Source organism: Oncorhynchus nerka, linkage group LG9a (genome assembly GCF_034236695.1).
Source record: "Oncorhynchus nerka isolate Pitt River linkage group LG9a, Oner_Uvic_2.0, whole genome shotgun sequence".
In the NCBI taxonomy this organism is placed as follows: domain Eukaryota; kingdom Metazoa; phylum Chordata; class Actinopteri; order Salmoniformes; family Salmonidae; genus Oncorhynchus; species Oncorhynchus nerka.
This window is the reverse complement of record NC_088404.1, coordinates 21,994,157-22,016,873: the sequence shown is the minus strand read 5'-3', so window position 1 is coordinate 22,016,873 and position 22,717 is coordinate 21,994,157. Positions and strand designations below refer to the sequence as shown.

The following is a 22,717-nucleotide window of genomic DNA, read 5'->3' as shown; positions in this document are numbered from 1 at the left end:
TTTTCTTTCAGCCTCTTGAGAATTTGAATGCTCAGTTAAATACCACAGAGGTACTATCTTTATCAGCATCATAAAACTGATAGTATTTCAACCACATAAAATATGCATCCAAGCCAAACTGAAAACTTACCAGAAACATGTTGGGTTGTTTTCACAGCTTTATATTTCCTTAAAGGTAAAGGCTAGGTAAAGTCCCCCCTTATCTCAGCTCGCTGGTCACCATAGCATCACCCACCTGTAGCACGCGCTCCAGCAGGTATATATATCTCTGGTCACCCCCAAAACCAATTCTTTCTTTGGCCGCCTCTCCTTCCAGTTCTCTGCTGCCAATGACTGGAACGAACTACAAAAATCTCTGAAACTGGAAACGCTTATCTCCCTCACTAGCTTTAAGCACCAACTGTCAGAGCAGCTCACAGATTACTCCACCTGTACATAGCCCAAACAACTACCTCTTTCCCTACTGTATTTATTTTATTTATTTATTTTGCTCCTTTGCACCCCATTATTTTTATTTCTACTTTGCACATTCTTCCACTGCAAATCTACCATTCCAGTGTTTTACTTGCTATATTGTATTTACTTTGCCACCATGGCCTTTTTTTGCCTTTATCTCACCTCATTTGCTCACATCGTATATAGACTTGTTTATACTGCATTATTGACTGTATGTTTGTTTTACTCCATGTGTAACTCTGTGTCGTTGTATGTGTCGAACTGCTTTGCTTTGTCTTGGCCAGGTCGCAATTGTAAATGAGAACTTGTTCTCAACTTGCCTACCTGGTTAAATAAAGGTGAAATATATATTTTTTTTAAACGGTCAAATTGATCGTTCCAGTCTTGTTTTGTTTTCGAATTGCATTTTCTCCCTGGCCGCTAAACATCTTTGCTCCCTGAAAGAAGATGACAGAAAAGTTTACCGATGTCAACTAGATTGAAGCATTCATTCTATCGATGTATGACATTCTGGTGAGCAAGGGTTTATTTAGTCTTCTTAGGGTAACATACACTGAGTATACCAAACATTAGGAACACCTTCCTAATTCGTTGGGATATGGACTCCACAAGATTTTGAATGTGTTCCACATGGATGCTGGCCCATATTGACTCCAATGCTTCCCACAGTTGTGTCAAGTTGGCTGGATGTCCTTTGGGTGGTGGACCATTCTTGATACACACAAGAAACTGTTGAGCATGAAAAACCCAGCAGCATTGCAGTACTTGACACAAACCGGTGCACCTGGCACCTACTACCATACCACGTTCAAAGCTACTTAAATATTTTGTCTTGCCCGTTCACCCTCTGAATGGTACACATACACAATCCATGTCTCAATTGTTTCAAGACTTAAAAATATTTTTTTAACCCGTCTCCCCCCCTTCATCTACACAGATTGAAGTGGATTTAACAAGTGACATCAATAAGGGATCATAGCTTTCACCTGGATTCACCTGATTTTTGTACACTCAGTGTATAATGACAGAAGAGAAGCTGCATGTATCTAATTATAGACAAGGGGACTAAGAAATAGCCTACCAAGATGTCAGAAATTATAAGCAGAAACATATCTAAATCAGATCCTGCACCCTCACTCAAAAAATCATTCCACCGTCTTTGACTGTAGCCTATAGAAAATGTTTTCATTTTTGTAGGTTTGGGTCGGGTGTGGGCCTTTCATTTTATCACAAGTCGGGCAGTTGCGGATTGGTTATTAGGAATTGCGGGCTGGTGCGGGTGAACCAACAGCTGACCCGCGCACCACTATCCCCAACCCCTCCTTTACCTCTATTGAAAGAACGGGACAGGAGACCAGGGGGAAACAAGTGGACAAGAAGTGCTTGGTGTCTCTGTGGAAGAAGGAGGCCATAATCTCCCTTAATGGGCTTGTTTCTCCACCATTATCCTGTAGGCTTCCCTGGGGAGACGTTGGTGATTCCTATGGAGTGCCCCCGCTGTGCTGACCCTTACATGCCTCTGCATATGAAATGTAGAGCCGGCTCTTTGTCTCCTTTCTCCCAGCCTGTAGCCGAGCCCTAGACCATTTGCATAGTGCTGAATGGACCCTCCCTCATTATTAATTAATACTAAACCAGCCTGCGCCTCCCGGCCCACAGCCACCTGACCAAATCCCTACAGAGTGCCTCGAACAGAACTTTTCCATCAAAAGAGAGGAACCATTAAAAATGTGAGCCTTTTTTTTCTCTCCACTCAATCAAATACAGAAGGGTTGGTTTATGCACATTTTCCAAGAAGAGGTTGTGGAGGTGGGGGTGAGTTGAATCACTTCTATGCATGAAATACTGAGACCCCAGGAGATCGGTTGTCAACTGTCTTGCAAATAGCAAAGCCCTAGAAACTTCCTCCTCCAGCTTCACCTTCTAAGCATGTCTGGAGGGAGATTCTCAGGGAGGAATCTCACAAGATAGTTGAGTTGATTTATGGCTGGGAACATTGCACAAAATGGGTTTTGAATTCCCAGAGATCTTCAGATGCACCAAATTGTTCAACATGCTCTTTGCCTACATATGAATCTGAGGAGTATGAAGACAAAATAGCCTGCTGCTAATCCTAGTTATCTGCAACAAGGCTTCCTTCTACAAGATATCAGGAAGACATCTCCCTCCACAAGACTCAGAAATGTATATCCACTGCCTCACTGAAGCAATTGTGGACCAAGTGCACTGGGAGCATTGTGCAATGTTGCTTTGGGAATAGGTCTGATCACTGACACAGTCGTTCCCTTACATTCATCTCTCCAATGGCACAGAACATAAAGGAGAGCATGAAGAGAGAGCAAAAAAGAGAGAAAGAAAAAGAGAGGCACAGAGAGACAAATGGAGAACAATGGGGCCAGTTCCCATGGAGACCATCAATGTGCTCTGTCTTTCACAACATACAATATCAATTGCACAATCAGAAAAGGGATTCTACATCAAAAGTGGCAATGTTTAGAGACCTGTCACCGTAACTCCCTTCCATCCATCCATACACACACACACACTCCTCTACCACCACATGGATCTCACCCATAAGGGAGTGTAGGGGGCATTCCTGTGGGGCCAGAGGTGGGACCCTGGGGTGGAGTCCAGAGGAGCCAGGGAGGGAGGGGGGCCTTGCTGCAGCTCTGGATCCCATTACCCCCCATACTGCTGGGCTGTGTGCTGGGAGAACCTGCCCCACAAACACACCCTGAACATGGGAAAGTCATCATGCCCTCAAGCAGTAGGGAGGCGTAAGAGAGGGAAACGGACAGATATGAAAACATGACAGGCCTCACTATGCGGGACTGCAGGAACAATATACTCCTCCTCATCTCTTTCTTTCTTTCTTTCTTTCTTTGCTCTCACCCTCCTCCAGATTTTCAGATCATATTTAGAGAATCTCCTCTCACTCCCACAACTTGATTTTTTTGTTTGATCTTGAAGAAACAATCCACCCTGGAGAGCGGAGGGGACAATGCCCAGTCCCACCCCCATCAGGTCCTCCCTTGCTCCCAGAGCACACAGGAACACAGGAATGTCCTTTAAACCAGGCTGCTGTCCTTTGAAGTGTCACTCTATTCTCTGATAGCCACTGATATGCCTCCAGAACATGACCATACCAGCCGCCACAGCTGGGGGAAACATGATGGACGTGGACATGAGACTCTCACAGAGACACGTCCTTCCATGACACATGCTTTTCTAAGCCCCACATATTTTCACATTGAGGCCCACAAAGCTACCTGAATGGGGTCTCCGCCAGTCATTGTTGCTCAGAAAGGATATTTTGATTTTGTGTCGAAAGAAGGGGAGACAAGGATATTTTGCAACTATGTTGACGCAAGACATCAGCACCTAATTGACTTGGCAGCACATCCATTATCGTTTTGACTTACAAAATCCGGCATGGGAGCCAAAAGTGATATCAGATGGCAACCCACATTGGCTCATCTTTTGATGACATAAATATCCACCAGTGAGACTTTAGTATCAATAAAGGATGCAACATACCTGTGGCACAGAGGGCGATGAAGGTCTGCACATGTTTACGTATCAGCGCCAGCTTGTCCTCGGGCAACGGCAGCTTCCTCACGATGTGTTCGATGAAGTCGTTTGGTGTGACAGCCGCCAGGTTCCACTTCAACTTCCCCAACACCACCAGCTCCCACTCCTGAAACAGAAAGCGAGAGAAAGAGAGAGAAAGAGAGCGAGAGAGCAAAAGAGAGAGAGGAGCGAGAGCGAGAGAGACTGTTTTAGGATGAGAGCGGCAACAAGGCTAAACATACTGTATATACATGGCACCAGCCTAGCTGAGACTGAGCCATGTTGGATGGGGGAGGAGGGGGAGATAGGGACTCTAAAACTAGCTCTCACTAACATGCTCAAGCCAACAGAGGCAATGAATAGGTTCCTATATGGTTGATCATTTGGTCAACAATCTATTTAGAATTTTTTTTTAAATAATTATAATACATTTACATTTAATAATTTAGCACATGCTCTTTATCCACAGCAACTTACAGTTAGTGTAATCATCTTAAGATCACAGCAAGTACTTTTTTCCTCAATAAAGTGGCGGTCAGCAAAGTCAGCTAGTAAGAGGAAAATTAGTCAAGTGCGTGTGTTAGTTCACAAAATGCTTATTTATTTATGGGGTGGGCTGTGCGATGATCTAAAATAGAGGGCAGGGTTTCAGATGTTTTTGGGAGATAGGACAGCAGAGTCCCTGCCTATCTTCAGGGGGAAGCCGGTTCCATCATCGGGGTGCCAGGACAGAGAAGCTGCCCTTTGGCAGGGGTGGTAGAGCCAGGAGACAAGAGGTGGCAGAACGGAGTACTCGGGTAGACAGGGGCAATTTCTCTTGCTGCTCCGTAGGCAGCAAGAAGTACCATGGTTTTTTACACAGTATCGATTATACAAGTACAAATGCAAGACAAAATGCACCGCAAATAGGTTAGCACAGGATAGCATAATTTAAACTTTGTCATAACCTGTTGGAAGCTATTAAGTTACCACAGTTAGGACCTGTTTTGCTACTTTGAGCACCTGGCTAAATTCAAATTGACACCTTCTCTGAAATTAGATCGATAATGTTAAACAAACAGATCTAATTTACAATGATTTTACAGCTCACCTGGCACACAGACAAAACAAGTGTATATCTAATGTTTGATGTGAACAGCATAAAAGGAGAGGCTAATAAAAAATATCCCCCGCTAGCAAAACTATAAACAAAATGACAGTTTCCCTAAAACTAGTCAACTTGAACTTGTTCAATCGTGAGCGCCATCCTCAACTGCACAATCCCAATGTCTATCAGCAATAGCCAATGACATTTAGGCCTATCTTAAATCACATGCTTTTATTTTTCTTGGGGGGTGGGAGGTTGTGTTTGAGTTATACGGTTGTCCTTGTTTCTTAGAGAAGAAAGGATGAGTAACGGAAGGAGCTGGTGACTAATTTGGGAGGAATTTTGTGGATTGCGACTGTCCTTGTGCCTAGGACCTGGGATGCTAGTGATTTCCCCTACAGAGAGTCACATGGTTCTTAGTCATGAGACAACGCAGGTCCAATATGGCAGCCATTAACTGCCTTTAAAACAGGTGAACTGCATCTCTCTCTCTCTCTCTCTGACCACACACTATGATACATCCCTATGATATCCCCACTTCAGTTTCACAGGGTGTTGTGTTTCCCTATCAACTTACAAAAACAGTAAAAAAAATAAACTGCTAAGGTTCAGTGAGTCACTCCTTAAGAATGCCACAGATACCGCTGAGAAATAGGCCGTTGACAAATGTGATGCTGCGGTTAGAATTCAAGGAATCAATGAGGAATCGTATAGATAGATGGCCCTGACTCTTGTCCACACTCTGCAGTGTTTCCCCTCTATCATTAGAGGTCTGCTTTCTACTGTGGTAGAAAACAGACACGAGCTGACAGACACAAGCTGAGAGAGAGAGAGAGAGAGAGACAGACAGAGATAGAGAGCGAGCTGTGGCAAAACCTTGCAACACACCCTCCATGCAGGCACCCACTTCCTTCTGCTGGTGCCTCCGGTCCCACCTTCTGGGTGACATTGTGGTTTATTTTACAAGAAATTGTTACCAAAGATGGGGACAAAAAAACGATCACATGGGCCGAGCAGCTGATCTCCTGTTTCCTGTATCTGTCAGCCAAAAGATTGCCTTAAAGAGAAGCTAATTGTGAACACGACCAGGCAACCCTCATGAAACCATCTCAGAAACATGGTACTCCTCTGACCCATGCCTAAACAGCATGTATGGGTGGATACAGCTCAGCCCAGTCCAGCCCAGTTCCCAGCTAAATATGAATCTTCACCTGATGTTGATCATGCTTCTGTCAGCAAGTAATACAATAACAACCAATCAGAGATAGGAGGAGGGACAGACTCAGCCCCTAAGACCACTGATGCAGGACCTGTCATCACAGGGAATGGCTGGCCTCTCCAACCCATACATATTTAGTACCACAGCATTGGGATCAGCAATCAACTGAGGAGGTGGGTCAGGCCCGGGCAGCCCCCAAGCTCTCAGCTGAATAATATGAGGCCTCTTTCACAACATGGGTGGGATTGACTATTGTTTATGTAGGGTCGCAGAGGAAATACTTTTGATGTGAGAAACTGACTATTTAAATGTTCACCACCACTTGGGTCCACCATGACCCTATGAGATTGCCAAAGGCTCTAACTTTGGGGTACCAATGACTGCAGCAGAAACCCTAACCAAGACAAGCAGGATGTACCCACACCAGGTCAAGTGAAACCTCGTTGTGAGCGCCTACAACCAAGACATCCAATTAGTGAACTAATCCAATGCAAAATTGTAATGTACTGTATGCAAGTAATAAGCATTGTTTTCTAACACATTGGAAAAAGTACTTTTTGAAGCAAGATCTACAAAAACCTGTAAGTGTCCATTCTTTGAGGACATCTATGTCAAACCTTGAGTGGAGCAAACTGGAGGTCAAAGACAACATTTTGTTTGCCAGGACCATCAATATGGGAGACTTCCTCTCTGTAGACTGAAGTCTCTAAAGATCAATCACTCCACGGATCTAAACCTTGGCTTCAGTTCAACGGCTGACCTCGTTCTACTACAAATATTTGCCACTAGATGGTGATGGAGACCACTGTACAAAAACCTACTGTACAGTCCAATATACAGGTAACTGCCAAAATAAAGGAAACACTTGAGTAAATCAAAAATACAAAGTATAGTGAAAGCAGGTGCTTCCACAGAGGTATGGTTCCTGAGTTAATTAAGCAATTAACACCCCATCATGCCATAATTTTGACTACCATGGCTAGAAGAGTTCTCAGTGACCTTGAAAGAGGGGTCTCAAAAGACCACAGGGGGTTTAAAGGGTGTGTGTGTCTCAGTCACCAGATCTCAACACAATTGGACACTTATGGGAGATTCTGGAGCGGCACCTGAGACAGCATTTTCCACCACAATCAACAAATCACCAAATTATATAATTTTTGTGGAAGAATTGTGTCTCATCCCTCCAATAGAGTTCCAGACACTTGTAGAATCTATGCCAAGGCGCATTGAAGGTGTGCTGGCAGCTTGTGGTGGCTCAACGCCCTATTAACACATTTAATGTGGGTGTTTCCTTTATTTTGGCTGTTACCTGTAGTACAGTATAACTCTTGGGGGACAAAGCACTATGGGTCATTCCTAGAGTGATGGGGCCAAACATTTCATCTAGTTTGGCTGATGATTTCAGTGAATTATATTCCATAATAGTTTATCCTTAGAGAAAATGGACAGTAGCATATATAATATGAATAAATATAAAACATATATATGTATGTGGCTTTTGGCCCATAACATAAACATTGAGAAATAGCCATGAGTTTCATATTTGACAAAGCCAACAATAACAATCTGAAATGTAACTCGTAATTTTGCTGGCAGAAACCAACTGTTGCTTACCAGCAGCTCCTGTGGTCTGATGGAGTTATCAGTGTAGATGCAGAGTTTGTCTGCAGTTAGTGGACGAGTTTCTTTCAATTTGGATGCAAGGAACATGCAAACTGCTCCAAGAAGTTGCAGATCACACTTTCTGGTTGGAACCACAGCTAAAAATCTGTCTAAGTAGTTCATTGCCAAGGGAAAAACCTCTTCCTCACACTTCTGTTCTTCACAAACCTAGAGAGAGAGGTGACATGTGACAATGTGCAGAAATTTGCATCATCAAATTCCAGTTATTTCAATTACCTATAATGTGTTCAATACATGTGAAACATAAAAATGATAACGAAATTAAGGAAATAATGTAACAGCCATATGCATATAAATTCGTCGAAACCCTTTGGGACCTGGCCAATAATTGAGCCCCACCCAGAGTTGTTGCGACATCATCAATAAATTCTAAATAAGATTATTTTAATGTTTGAAAAAGCTCTCAGGCACAGGCTGTCAATATAATCACATTCCTTCAGTAAGAAATGAATTCAAGTCACAATTACCCCAGCCAAAAAACACCCATGCAGCACAGTACGGAACCTCTTTTTTTCCTTCGTCATATTTTCCTAAAATATTTAAAAATATAAATAAATTGTCTACACCTATAATTTTCACATCATAATGAACACCAATGTCTTTCACATCAGACCCGACAATTGATAAACATGTCATTTGAAGATAAATGCGAAATAATTGTCAAATGTAAAACGAAGTAGCATGTGGCTGTTCTCGAGTGCGTCACCGCCAGGTCGAAATATATTTTCAAAAATTAATATAAAATATTTCATGAATGTCAGTAAAATAACTCTTCCATGAAAATAAAGCTCTGGCGGTCAGGTTTCTATTCAGACAATTCCCAACATATTATGTCAAACAAATTGTAAAAAATCTAACTTAATTCCTGGGTGACGGATTTCAATGAGGAGACCAGAGGGACAGAAAGGCCCGCACCCCTTCCGCGATCCAATATTTAGAAAATAAAATAGAAAATGTTTGATCAATATTTCGCATTAATTTCAATGATGACTATGTAGTTTAGACACTGTTCTTTCATTTATGCCACGTATCAACAACAGGTATAGCGTTTATGATCTGTAAAATCGTCAGAAAAACTGCAACAGTTCCTGAAAAAACAACATGGCGTTAGAATATAGGCTAGAATAGGGCTAGCATTGTACTGCATACGTGTGCATGGACATATTTAGGCAATTTTAAAATATAACAAATAATCCCGTGCACCTTTCCTAGATCCGACCTATGCAAAGAAAAGCTTTATCTGGTGAAAGACTACACCACTGTAACCACCTGTCAATGTATCTGAGACGTAATCGTCAGTGACTTGGTTCAAAAAATCAAACCATATTAATAAAATAAACGAATTATAGGCTATCAGGATTGTATATTCGGTAATGAGATGTGCAACCCTCCTCTTTCTCACACCAGGCAAACTGGACAAAATGACAGAGCGATAGGTCCGATTTGAGTGTGTTTTGATATGAGTCGTGAGCCTACAGAGTATTTCGGTACAAACCTCCAGCATCCAAGTAGCAACCATCCTCCGCATAAATGGCTGAATATCTTTCTGAACGCACTTGAAATAAGAACATTGGGGAATAAATCGTTCTTCAATGGTCAACAGGCTTTGTAATACCCTATCATCACACAGAATATTCGGATCAGGACGAGCTCTTAAAATGGTGTCCATTTCGAGGCAAAGCAGCTCCATGGTCGTTTCAGTTTTTACAAAGCCGGATTATTCTTGTGATAATACTAAACAATATTGCTAGATGCAAAGAAACTGGAAGGAAAGTATTTTGGAGGCATAAAAGTGAGACTGCAGGGCTCCCAAGAGTAGTCCTGCCTCTCCTTGCGAACTTTTTCCTCTCCCCCTCAGTTCGCTTCTACTTTCTTCTGGCGTTACATTTTAAGCCTGCCTTTTCCGACCAAAGTGACGCGAGCAGCAGCGCAGACCACACTATGTTGAGCAGTTACTCAAACATTTGTTCCTCTTTTCTCTCCACTTTTAGATGACAACTTCATACTTCATATTAATTTTATTTTATCATGACAATATTACCACAATTAAAACCCCAACCATGCGTCACAGGAACAAATTGAGAAAATGTACTCGGATAATATAGGCTATATAACTGGAACAATTGATCCATTTAGCAAGTGTTAGAGTTCAAACTCGTCAGGGGTACAGTTTTTCTGCCTTCAGAGGGGATGTAGCCTAGGGCTAGGCTATGAATGCAGAAATAGCAATGTACCCAAGTTGACAACTTCATAAACATGCATTAGGCTAATTTTATTTCTGTATTTGAGTTTATCAACAAAACAACGTATCCTTGTTGATTTGCTTGCTCTGTTGTTTTTTCGAATGCACTTGATTAACTTCTAATCGCCCCGCGCTCCCTCTCGCTCTCCCCCACACACACGCACACACACACACGCACACACACACACACACACACAGGTCTACCATAACTATCTTTTATATAGCAACAGCTCGCTTGTGGTTGAATGAGATAGCTTTCTAGGAAATGCAATGCAGCATAAAAAAGCTGTTGCGACAAACTTCTCTTATAGATAACACCACGATGACAGCCTATGCTCTGTATTGGTCAACTGCATGTATTCATATATAAATATAATCCACGTGGTTGAGGTTGTGATCATTACACTCATATGCAGAACGATACACATAGGACCCATGTCCAATACTTAATTCTAGGTATTATGCCTTGATAAAGGTCTCTTAAATATGCTACAGTGTAATGTTGGAGGAGCTTAAAGCAGAACTGATAGTTTACCAAAAAAGCTTAGTCTCTAATAATATTCTACCCCCAAAGATGAGTCAACTAGACTATCCTGCATGGATTGTCTTTCATATGCAGAGGGGGCAGTCTTCCGCTGCGCTCAAAGTTGTTAAATTCCATTCGAGTGGGCGTCTCTATCGGTCTGAATGGCAACACCTTTGTTCTTGTACTTGTGAGAGAAGTGGGAAATGTCTCTTTAAAGCATTTTTTGTCTGAAGATAGTTTCCTCCCCATGTCACAATTTGCATATAGCCAATAGGTCTTCTGCGCGTGACCGAGGCTTGCCGATTGTTACTGGGCAGAATTCTATTGCATAGGCTATATTCGGAGAACCAGGGCGGTCCAACTCCTACAATAACTAACTATTTATCAATTCACACGATTAGCTGATGTTATTTCCCCCCTAGCATAGATAGAAATCGTAAAATTGCATCCAACAACAAGCAATTAAGACATGGCAAAGCAACACATTCCAAATGGATGAAACCTCCACATCACACACGTTTTAAAGTTTTAACTAAAAAACAGTTAGACTTTTAAAAGTAAGAAGTTCGACAAGCAGACTAAGCTACTACAATAAAGATCAACATTCCTATAACTTGTTTATTATACGCAAAAATTAGATAAATATAGCCTAGGCTGAGACTATAACTGCTTCTTAATTGGTTCCATGATAACCTATTATGTTGTTATGACAACCACAAATATTACAACTACATGAATGAGGCACTGGGTGATTACCCCCCCCCTCCCCCCCTTCTGTCGGAATGTTTTGGACGACAAGAACGACTACATCAAAGACAATAAGGGATGTTTTTCAACGAACAATAGTATAGACTACTAGCCTACACATCCAGAAAGTTGCTCGTTTTGTGGCAGTGTATAGGGGGAGTTCCCCCAGATATTTATCGTGTCCCTGACGCATTTCAATGAATTATTTGGGGATAAATAATTTCCCTCAGAGAAACAGAATAAACAATCAACATTCTACAATAGTGCAAACCCATCTGTGCCATAATGACTGATCTTAAAGGCTCACACATAGAATGCATAAAACGATGCAGTAGTAGACTACATTGAGCCAACATGCGCACAATCATGTCCAATTGAAGTTTCTACTTTGCCAGACAGATACGCTTGTGAAGCGCCTTGATGGCCATGCTTCTCCACCACCTCCTCGGGTGTCAATGTGCATTTGTTATAATATCCATGAATTCATATTTCAACTTATGTATCATATTTCGGCTTTCAAAATGGGGACTTATTTTAGGCTGTTCGTGTTCTGATTGCCTCTGCATCTCATTACTTGCTCATGCACCTGTCACTGCCATCAGAAATGACTTTTTTATGCCCATTTCTTGGACAGCCTGTTAAACAAAGTGAAAAATAAAGACAGCCCAATAAGCCCATTTGTGTTCTTTACCACCAACAAAGACAATCGTTTTGCTGCAGATATTATCAAATGTTTAAACTCTCTTGGGAACACAACACAACACTTTGAACATTAAGATCCCCAATCCCCAAGTTATGGTAGATTTCTTATGATGCTAAGGTTAAAGTTTACAATGTCATCGAACAAATGCAAAAATCTAATCAGCAAACACATACCATTCGACAATCATTCTAAGACTACAGTAGCGGCTCAGCACTGTAGTCTGAAAGAACCATGCTGTATTTTCGCGGAATAATGACGTCACCGCAGGCTCTGAGGAGAGTCAAACGCAGCAGAGGCGCTACATTATTTCCCAGATGCATGCAATTAACATGATATCCAATGGGACACAAACTAAAGAATATTGCAACATTTGTTTCAAACTTTATTTTGATTTGATAGGGAACTTTGAAAAGTTATCTCACCTCATATCTGACTCGTGACTGCAATGGTTTGTCTCAAAGTTTACTCAAAGTGGTATGAAACAGCCTACATAAGGTTTTGAAATAACGGGAAGATAATGCAAGTGTGGGGTAAGCTAGGCAGCATACTTAAGGCACAAGTAGGTTGCTGACATCAAAACACAAATTATGATGTTTTCAAAATGTGTCAAATTAACAGACATGGGAATTTTGGAAGGACCTTTATGAGTTTAACGTTTCAATGTTCTACAAATGACAGAAATAGACTATAAACAATATAAAGAAAAATAAACCTTTTAACATTCTAAATTCTGAAAATGTACATATTTGAACTGAAAACCATCTAGAATGTCTATACCAACAAACATGGCTGGTACTTTCAAATTCATAAATGTTGATAATTTCCCAACAACTGTTCATAGTATATTTCTGAGAAATATTGTTTATCCTCCCTTTGAGCATGTTTACATATACATTATACATCAAATTAAACAACCATAATGTGTTCATTGGGCTGCTTACATGGAACTGTATTTGAAACTATTACAAAATAATTATCAAACAGGTTCAAAAAGGAATTCTGAAAATATGCCATTTCAATAATGCTACTAAATTAGGTTGTTTGAATGTTGGCTGATTTCTAGATAAACCCAATTATGGCAGGTGATAGAAGTATGCTTTGAAAACACATGGAATGGTGCTTCCTATAGATAATTCTAACACACCTGCAGCCGAGTGCCACAGCTGCAAGCTGGTATTAGGGCAGTTCTGCAATGAAAGAATAACATCTTTCTAACCAGATAATTAACATAGGCCTAGATGAAAACACAAAAACACAGTTTGTTATTCACTTACACATGAAAAATCTAATAAATCGAACAAGTAACTAGATGTCTCACAGACCATATTAGAGGGCAAAAGGTAGAAAGAGGCAAATCCACTCTGTAGGTTCTTGGTTTGAATGACTTCATATAATTTCAGACTGTATGCACCAATATATATTATATTTGTCCTTTTATTAAGGTTTATATTTTAAATTATTTTTAAAAGACTGTTAACAATAACCTTGTTAATAGTGTTTAAAGAATGGGTTGATTAAATATAATCAAATTAAACCATTCAATTATTTATACCATAACAACATTAATAAAGTTCACTATTTCATTTCCTAAATTAATATATATACACTAATGTTATTTATAGAAATAGCGTTTGTTCTCTTATTCCATACTTTTCGCCTGGGAGTGAACATTTTAAAAGCAGCAATTGAAACCCAAAGAGTGTTGTGTTAGATGTGATATCTGTGAAAAGCGGAGGAAATATTCCTTAAAAATGACCAAATAAATACAACATATTCTTGACGTAATAAAACATTAGAATAAATCAACCATGACAGGATCAGAAGTTTTGTATGACAAAAAACATGTGCATACAGTGTTAATGACAATTGATAGGAGGTCCAACTAGTGACTCCACCCCACTCTGTGTTTACATGTGTTCACCATTCACTAACTGCCTCATTGGCTGACTCCAAACACTGCAAAGTAATGTACTGGTGTAACAAACTCACCATTCACTCTTACGGTAATTCAAAGAGTCAATTAAGACGTTTTAACATTAAGAACTCCCCTGACATTGTCATCAAAAAATATATTCTATGGAGTATAAAGCAGAACCTTCTCAGGCAAGTTATGTGGTTGACACTTACAAAGCAATGCAAACTCTATTTCCTGCATTACCCTGAGCTTGGACATCTGTTGTAACTCACAAGTCTCCTTAGCTTGTCACACACAAGCATCAAAATATATTACTTTACTACTCCATGTAGTAACAACCATGTAGTAAGACTGCACATTAGGCGGTCATGAGAGATCAGTTGCTACCATATATGCTATCAATAATATACACTAAATGTTTCTGTTCCAAACATCTTATGCATGTTTATAATTAGCTTATTTCACACATGCTCATAGCCTATAACAGCATTTCTGTTATTTTGTTGTGGTTGAACAACTGCAGATGTCTGAGTAAAACAATAACAAAACAGAATTAACTTGTCCATCCATATCACAATACCAGGCTGTTTGCAATGCTCCATTGGTTAGACTTATTTACATAACAGTAATGTTTTAGCTGATATCAACAAAGAAGTGCAAATACAACGGTGTAATAATAGTGCCCTGTATCCCATCTAATCAAAGAGTGCAGACACAGTACAGTCTGTAGGCTATCTGGACAATAGACAGAACCAGAAAGCCAGTTAGCCATAGCTTAGTCTGCATAACCACCCAACACTGCGTATTTCACACAATCCAAATTGTCTGCTTGAAACACAACACTGTTAGATTAGGAACACATACATCCATGTTTCATTCAGCCAAACAGATTCATTTCATTCGCTTATAATATGTTTCGACCACATTTCTCAAAGGTGAAGTGAATAATATCACAGCAAAAGAGACCTGAGTTTGGTCTACACTCTTAGAAAAAAAGTGTTCTCCTACAGCTGTCCCCATAGGAAAACCCTGTGAGGAACCCTTTTTGGTTCCAGGTAAAACACTATTGGGTTCCATGAAGAAATCTTTTGACAGAGGGTTCTACATGGAACCAAAAAGCGTTCTCCTATAGGGACAGTCGAAAAACCCTTCGGAACCCTTTTTTCTAAGAGTGTACAGAGAGCAATGGATAGTAAAAAGCTATCCAGTAAAAGCTATTGTAAACCACACACATGGAAAGATAATAGGAGGGATATCTAGAGAGCCAGCTCATTTGACTATTTAGTGAAAGTAACTATGTGTAATGGGTTGATTAAAAATAATCGAATCAAAATTTATTGCTCGAATACACAGATTTGCAGATGTTATCGCAGGTGCAGCGAAGTGCTTGTGTTTCTAGCTCCAACAATTCAGTAAAAATACCTAGCAATACACAACAATATGCACATAATCCAAAAAGTAAAAATAAAGAAATTAAGAATAAATTAAGAATAATTGAATGCTACAGGCTACATTCTAAACCCCTTTCCATTCTCTGATATGTTTTAAAAACAAACTTACTAAATTCACGAGGGTTGTCCCTGGAAGCTCATGCACCTGTGGGATGTTTTTATTCTTTATTCTCACCATTCTATTACTGATGTTACAATGCAAATTTGGCACCAATGACCAGGGCTGTGGACTCACAGCCAAACTCCCTCAGACATTCTGTATGCAAAGATGTCCTCTTGCAATTTCTGTAAACCTGTTTTTATCTCATTAAGTCCAAAAACAAGGGAGAGAGCAAAATATCTATGTTTAATTGTCATCTCCTAACATTTCGGGGGGCGAGGGGTGGGCGTCTGAGGGAGCAAGGTGAATACCCTCCCTGTTAGAGAGATGAATTGATGATGCCGACAAGAGGTACATGCTTCAAACATTCTCATATGCTATGTGAGGGTGGTTACAATCAGTTCCAAAGTTGCAATAGTCTTGTATCATATGACTGATATTACAGTATTTGCAGGTGCATGCCACAAAAACCTTGGGAACAGATGTGATCTAGACACAGACAAATATAAATTAATAACACGTAGCTGTATTCTGGTTGTCATGCAACAAATCTTAAAAACACCAACTTCAGCCACATTTCTTCCCATGTGTTTTTGAAGCAAATCAGTAGAATCAATCCAAGAAATAGCTCTTGAAAAGTAAAACAAAAATACAAGTTGAAGCATTTATAACTAAAAGCAATCTATCAAAGGGGTTGCTAATAGCACATTGAGAGACGTATGGGTCTCTCCACAGAGAGGACATAGTTGATGTTGTTCTACCTGCATGGGACATACAATAAGGATGTCTGTAGAGCACCAACGAGACAAACCCTCCCTCTGCCAACAGAGAAGAGCCAGTCTGCTATTCATTTACCTTTATTTACTCTTCCCTCCTCTCTCACATGCTTGACCCTGCCTTTTGAACTCCACCAACAATCTTTCATGAACTCATCAGAGGAGAGGAAATCTGGGGCACAGCTTGCCAAGGATAGGAACTATTCCCTTGCCCATCCGGAGGATACTTAATATAGGTTTTCCTTTCTTCTCACATTTGTCGGATAACACAACCGCACATTTTTGAGCGGAGCAGGTCAGCTGCTGTTGTGTCTTCACCCCACTGCTTCTCTAGGATTTTCCAATGTTCTTATCGGTAGCCCTTAAGTTTGTCACTCATGCAACAACTGCTTACCAATATCATACCAGAGCCTAAGATTTTTTCCCCCTCCTTTCCTTTGCAACCGACAAGTAAAAACAAAGGCATTGTTGGTCCAAGGGGCCTTGCAAGGACTCTCTGGGGGCAGGTTGTGTCCTCATGGTATAATTCTGCACAAAAGGCACTCCTGATTCCTGGTCATTTGAAACGTTGATCCAGAGGGAGCAAAAACACCCTGAAGACTTCCACCTACATGTCCAGACCAAATGTGCATCATCACAACCTTTTATTGTACTGCAAGACAGTCCAGTGGGTAGTGTTCATAAGGCACCAAACAGAAGAAAACTGACCCAAACAGGGAGAGACCACCTGGACCTTAAAAACATTTGATGTTGTGTGCCCTAATGAACTGATGGCTAGTTCCTAAAGAATGTGTTCCCTTCATTGAAAACATTGTATGGGCTTCAAACTTCAGACTTTAATTTATCCTCAATATGTTCTCTCAGACAGATGACAGTTTGAGACAGATAGAGAGACAGATGGAATGAAAGTCAACCTATCCCCTGGGATGTTCAATGACATTTTGTCTCTGAAGATCAAGACATACAGTCATGTCCAAAATTATTGTCACCCTTGACTAAGATTAAATCAAATAATTAAAATACTAATACAAAAATATGACGTATTATATTACATGCTCAGATTTTTTTATTTATTATATTATTTTATACTTGGGACTGTATATTAAACAATAAAGTACTTTGGCATTCATTGACGGGAATGCTTCACAATCATCCAAAGGAACAAATACATGGATTGATATTTGTCTACACGTCAACTGTAATCCTGATCATACAGCATACAGTTTAAGTTGAGTGACACCCAATTTTGACACCTGCTTCAAATTGCCCAGAGAAAGAAACACTGCCTCTAAGTGAGGCATTCATACAAATCATGTTTAATGTATGATTCATGCACCTCTCCCTGTTGGGAACAAAGAAAATGTTGCCTATTGACATTATGTTTGTCAAACAGAGACCTTTCTGCCTGCAGCTGTATTTAAGATGCTCTTCTACTGACTTTGAAACCCAGAAAAAATGGACAGGGTTTCAAGGCTTGATGTGCTCATTGTTGTGTCATTGCAAACACCTGCATTTTGCACGCGCACATGCACAGTGGGTAAGCGCCCCATATTCCCTGCAGTGTGTGTGGTTAGGTCAGGGCCCCGAAGGTCTCCAGCACAAACAGATGTTACATGAGATCAGGATCTGGGTATAGTAAAGATAAACTAGATTACTTAAACAATTATACCACTCTAATATTCCATCCATACCCATCAGGTGTTGACTCATCTGGTATATCTAATATTAACATGGAACAGTGTTAAAAAAGGACCATAAAACACATGTTGCTGGTTGAACACAAACTCTGACACAGATGTAGAGTTGACACACACACACACACACACACACACACACACACACACACACACACACACACACACACACACACACACACACACACGAGTTCACACAAATGTTCACGCTCACACTTGCACATCCAGCCTGGTCTCATAGACTAGACGTAACATAGTAAATGTAAATCCGGGTAACTCATATTATATGTTACGTCTGGTAAGGTTACATAAGACAGATGGTTACGTAATTTAAAAATGAAGGGGGGGGGGCTTATAACATGAATGTCTAGCAACTCAAATGAATGTCAAGCAACTCAAAGCTTGTGAGTTCGAATCTCATAACAGACAACCTCAGCATTTTAGTTAATTGGCTACTTTTTTAACTTTTTAACTACTTAATTATTTTGAGCTACTTTGCAACTAAACTCAGCAGAAAAAGAAACATCCTGTCACTGTTAACTGCATTTATTTTTAGCAAACTTAACTTGTGTAAATATTTGTATGAACACAACAAGATTCAACAACTGAGACATAAACTGAACAAGTTCCACAGACACGTGACTAACAGAAATTGAATAATGTGTCCCTGAACAAAGGGGGGTCAAAATCAAAAGTAACAGTCAGTATCTGGTGTGGCCACCAGCTGCAATAAGTACTGCAGTGCATCTCCTCCTCATGGACAGCACCAGATTACACCAATCTTCCACCAAGGCACCTGCACATTCCCGGACATTTCTGGGGGGAATGGCCCTAGCCCTCACCCTCCGATCCAACAGGTACCAGACGTGCTCAATGGGATTGAGATCTGGGCTCTTCGCTGGCCATGGCAGAACACTGACATTCCTGTCTTGCAGGAAATCACGCACAGAACGAGCAGTATGGCTGGTGGCATTGTCACGCTGGAGGGTCATGTCAGGATTAGCAGGAAGGGTACCACATGAGGGAGGAGGATGTCTTCCTTGTAACGCACAACATTGAGATTGCCTGCAATGACAACAAGCTGAGTCCGATGATGCTGTGACACACCGTCCCAGACCATGACAGACCCTCCACCTCCAAATCGATCCCGCTCCAGAGTACAGGCCTCGGAATAACGCTCATTCCTTTGACAATAAACGCGAATCCGACCATCACCCCTGGGGAGACAAAACCGCGACTCGTCAGTGAAGAGCAGTTTTTGCCAGTCCTGTCTGGTCCAGCGACGGTGGGTTTGTGCCCATAGGCGATGTTGTTGCCGGTGATGTCTGGTGAGGTCCTGCTTTACAACAGGCCTACAAGTCCAGCATCTCTCAGCCTATTGCGGACAGTCTGAGCACTGATGAAGTGATTGTGTGTTCCTGGTGTAACTCTGCAGTTGTTGTTGCCATCCTGTACCTGTCCCACAGGTGTGATGTTCGGATGTACCGATCCTGTGCAGGTGTTGTTATGCATGGTCTGCCACTGCGAGGACCATCAGCTGTCCATCCTGTCTCACTGTAGTGCTGTCTTAGGCGTCTCACAGTACGGACATTGCAATTTATTGCCCTGGCCACATCTGAAGTCCTCATGCCTCCTTGCAGCATGCCTAAGGCTTGTTTACGCAGATGAGCAGGGACCCTGGGCATCTTTCTATTGGTGTTTTTCAGAGTCCGTAGAAAGGCCTCTTTAGTGTCCTAAGTTTTCATAATTGTGACCTTAATTGCCACAGGTGCATGTTCATTAATTCTTTATGCTTCATTGAACAAGCATGGGAAACAGTGTTTAAACCCTTTACAATGAAGATCTGTGTAGTTATTTCTAGGAATTATCTTTGAAAGATAGGGTCTTGAAAAAGGGTTGTTTTTGCTGAGTTTACTTAGCATGTTAGCTAGCATGTTAGCTAACCTGTCCCCCAATCATAACCTTAACCCTGTTAGCTAACCCTTCCCCTAACCTTAACCCCTTTAGCTAACCCTTCCCCTAACCCTAACCCTTTAACCTAACTCCTAAACTTAACCCTAATCTTAAACGTAACTTAAACCCTAACCCTAACCCCTAGCCTAAATAAAGTTAGTCAGCTAGCTAACGTTAGCCACCTAGCCTCCTAGCTAGAATTCGTAACATATCATACATATTGCAAATTCATAACATATAGTACATCGCCAAATGTGTAACATATTGTATGTTTTGCTCATTCGTAACATATCATATAAATTCTAATACGTAACATATGATACGAAATGGGTGATGGAATCCACAAATTATTACATACAGTGGGGCAAAAAAGTATTTAGTCAGCCACCAATTGTGCAAGTTCTCCCACTTAAAAAGATGAGAGAGGCCTGTAATTTTCATCATAGGTACACTTCAACTATGACAGACAAAATGAGAAAAAAAATCCAGAAAATCACATTGTAGGATTTTTAATGAATTTATTTGCAAATTATGGTGGAAAATAAGTATTTGGTCAATAACAAAAGTTTAACTCAATATTTTGTTATATACCCTTTGTTGGCAATGACAGAGGTCAAACGTTTTCTGTAAGTCTTCACAAGGTTTTCACACACTGTTGCTGGCATTTTGGCCCATTCCTCCATACAGATCTCCTCTAGAGCACTGATGTTTTGGGGCTGTTGCTGGGCAACACAGACTTTCAACTCCCTCCAAAGATTTTTTATGGGGTTGAGATCTGGGGACGGGGACCCGAACAAGCAACCTATCAGCCTCAGCCCAAGCTCCCAACCACCAGGCCACCAGCCCTCCAAGACCCCCACCCACAGTTCCCGAGAGTTGCCCCCCAACTATCCGAGCCCCCCCCCCCAGAGCCCCCCCCCCCAAAAAAGATATAATAATTAAAATATAAATAAGAAATCCACGTGTCTTGTTAAAAGTTCATTTGTGGAATTTCTTTCATTCTTAATGCGTTTGAGCCAATCAGTTGTAACAGGTGCGTGTTGGTGGTAGGGAAGTCAGACGCAGGAGAACTAATTTGGTATAAACGGAGTCGTTTAAAACTCACAAAGCTCACAAAACTCAGAAAACCAAAATATACAAAATAATAAAAGTGGGTACAAAACCCATCGCACACCAAAACATAACTTGCACATACATACAATCAAACATTCTCCGACAAGGACATGAGGGGAAACAGAGGGTTAAATACACAATATGTAATTGATGGGATTGGAACCAGGTGTGAAGGAAGACAAGACAAAACCAATGGAAAATGAAAAATGGATCAGTGATTGCTAGAAGGTCGGTGACGTTGACCGCCGAACACCGACCGAACAAGGGGAGAGGGACCGACTTCGGCGGAAGTTGTGACATCAGTTATGTTGTGACAAGGTAGGGGTGGTATGCAGATGATAGCCCTATTTGGTAAAAGACCAAGTCCATACTATGGCAAGAACAGCTCAAATAAGCAAAGAGAAATGATAGTCCATCATTACTTTAAGACATGAAGGTCAGTCAATACGGAAAATTTCAAGAACTTTGAAAGTTTCAAGTGCAGTCGCAAAAACCAAGTGCTATGATGAAACTGGCTCCCACGAGGACCGCCACAGGAAAGGAACCCCAGAGATACCTCTGCTGCAGAGGATAAGTTCATTAGAGTTATGTCATGACGTGGCCCTCTTTGGGTACAGCGAGCACCATCCCCCTCTCTCTCACCACCTCTCTCTTCCCCCTACACCCAGGCTCTGTTAGGCAGGTCATAAATTCCTAGAGGAGTTTCTCTCCTCATGGCCAGAGTATATAGAGAGAGCGTTTCACAGGAGAACAAAGGAACCTCTTCCACATCACAGAACTTGAGAACTGAACAATGTCCATGTTTTGGAGAATGTGTACACTGTTGGGGAAGAATCCAGCTACGACTGGTCCATTTAGTGTAACCTCTTGCGACGAGCAAACCCGTATCCGGGAGCGTAATCATAGCCTCAAATGCATTAGCATAACGCAGCGGACATAAACTTTTCCTATTCATGAAAATCGCAAATGAAATGAAATAAATATATTCAAACACAAGCTTAGCCTTTTGTAACAACACTGTCATCTCAGATTTTCAAAATATGCGTTACAGCCAACGCTAGACAAGCATTTGTGTAAGTTTATCATGGCATAATGCTATGCTAGGTTCTGCTGGCAGCAGGCAACATTTTCACGAAAATAAGAAAAGCAACCAAATTAAATCATTTACTTCAGATGCTTTCACTCAGGAGACTCCCAGTTAGATAGCAAATGTTCCTTTTTTCCAAAAATATTATTTTTGTAGACGAAAAAGCTCCCGTTTCTTCATCATGCTTGGCTGAGAAATAGACCGGAAAATGCTGCAACTATAACGGCAAGTTTAAATAGGTCATAGGCCTGCCCCAAGAACACAGGCATTGACCTGGCATCATGGGACAGCCCTCTTCTGCTGATACGAATATAACCCCCACCTGAAGGATTTCCCTTCAGACCAGCTTACCTCGATAACCACGAGAGGGCAAAGGTTTGAGACCAGACCAGTAC

At 41.0% G+C, this 22,717-nt stretch overlaps 1 protein-coding gene across 3 annotated transcripts in view; it reads right to left on the bottom strand.

Moving 5' to 3' along the window:
• LOC115134045 (G1/S-specific cyclin-D2-like) overlaps window positions 1–22,717 on the bottom strand; it is a 275,810-nt gene that overhangs the window by 22,906 nt on the left and 230,187 nt on the right. Inside the window, exons 1-3 of one of the 3 annotated variants that reach the window (XM_029667610.2) lie at window positions 9,511–9,916; window positions 7,947–8,162; window positions 3,994–4,153 (exon numbers count right to left, since the gene is read on the bottom strand). In XM_029667610.2, coding sequence (XP_029523470.1) covers window positions 3,994–4,153; window positions 7,947–8,162; window positions 9,511–9,705 — 571 coding nt within the window. In that variant the 5' untranslated portion in view covers window positions 9,706–9,916. Of the gene's footprint in view, window positions 1–3,993; window positions 4,154–7,946; window positions 8,163–8,482; window positions 8,836–9,510; window positions 9,917–22,717 lie in introns of those variants that run through there. The other 2 variants (XM_065022423.1, XM_029667611.2) reach the window with 2 other exon arrangements.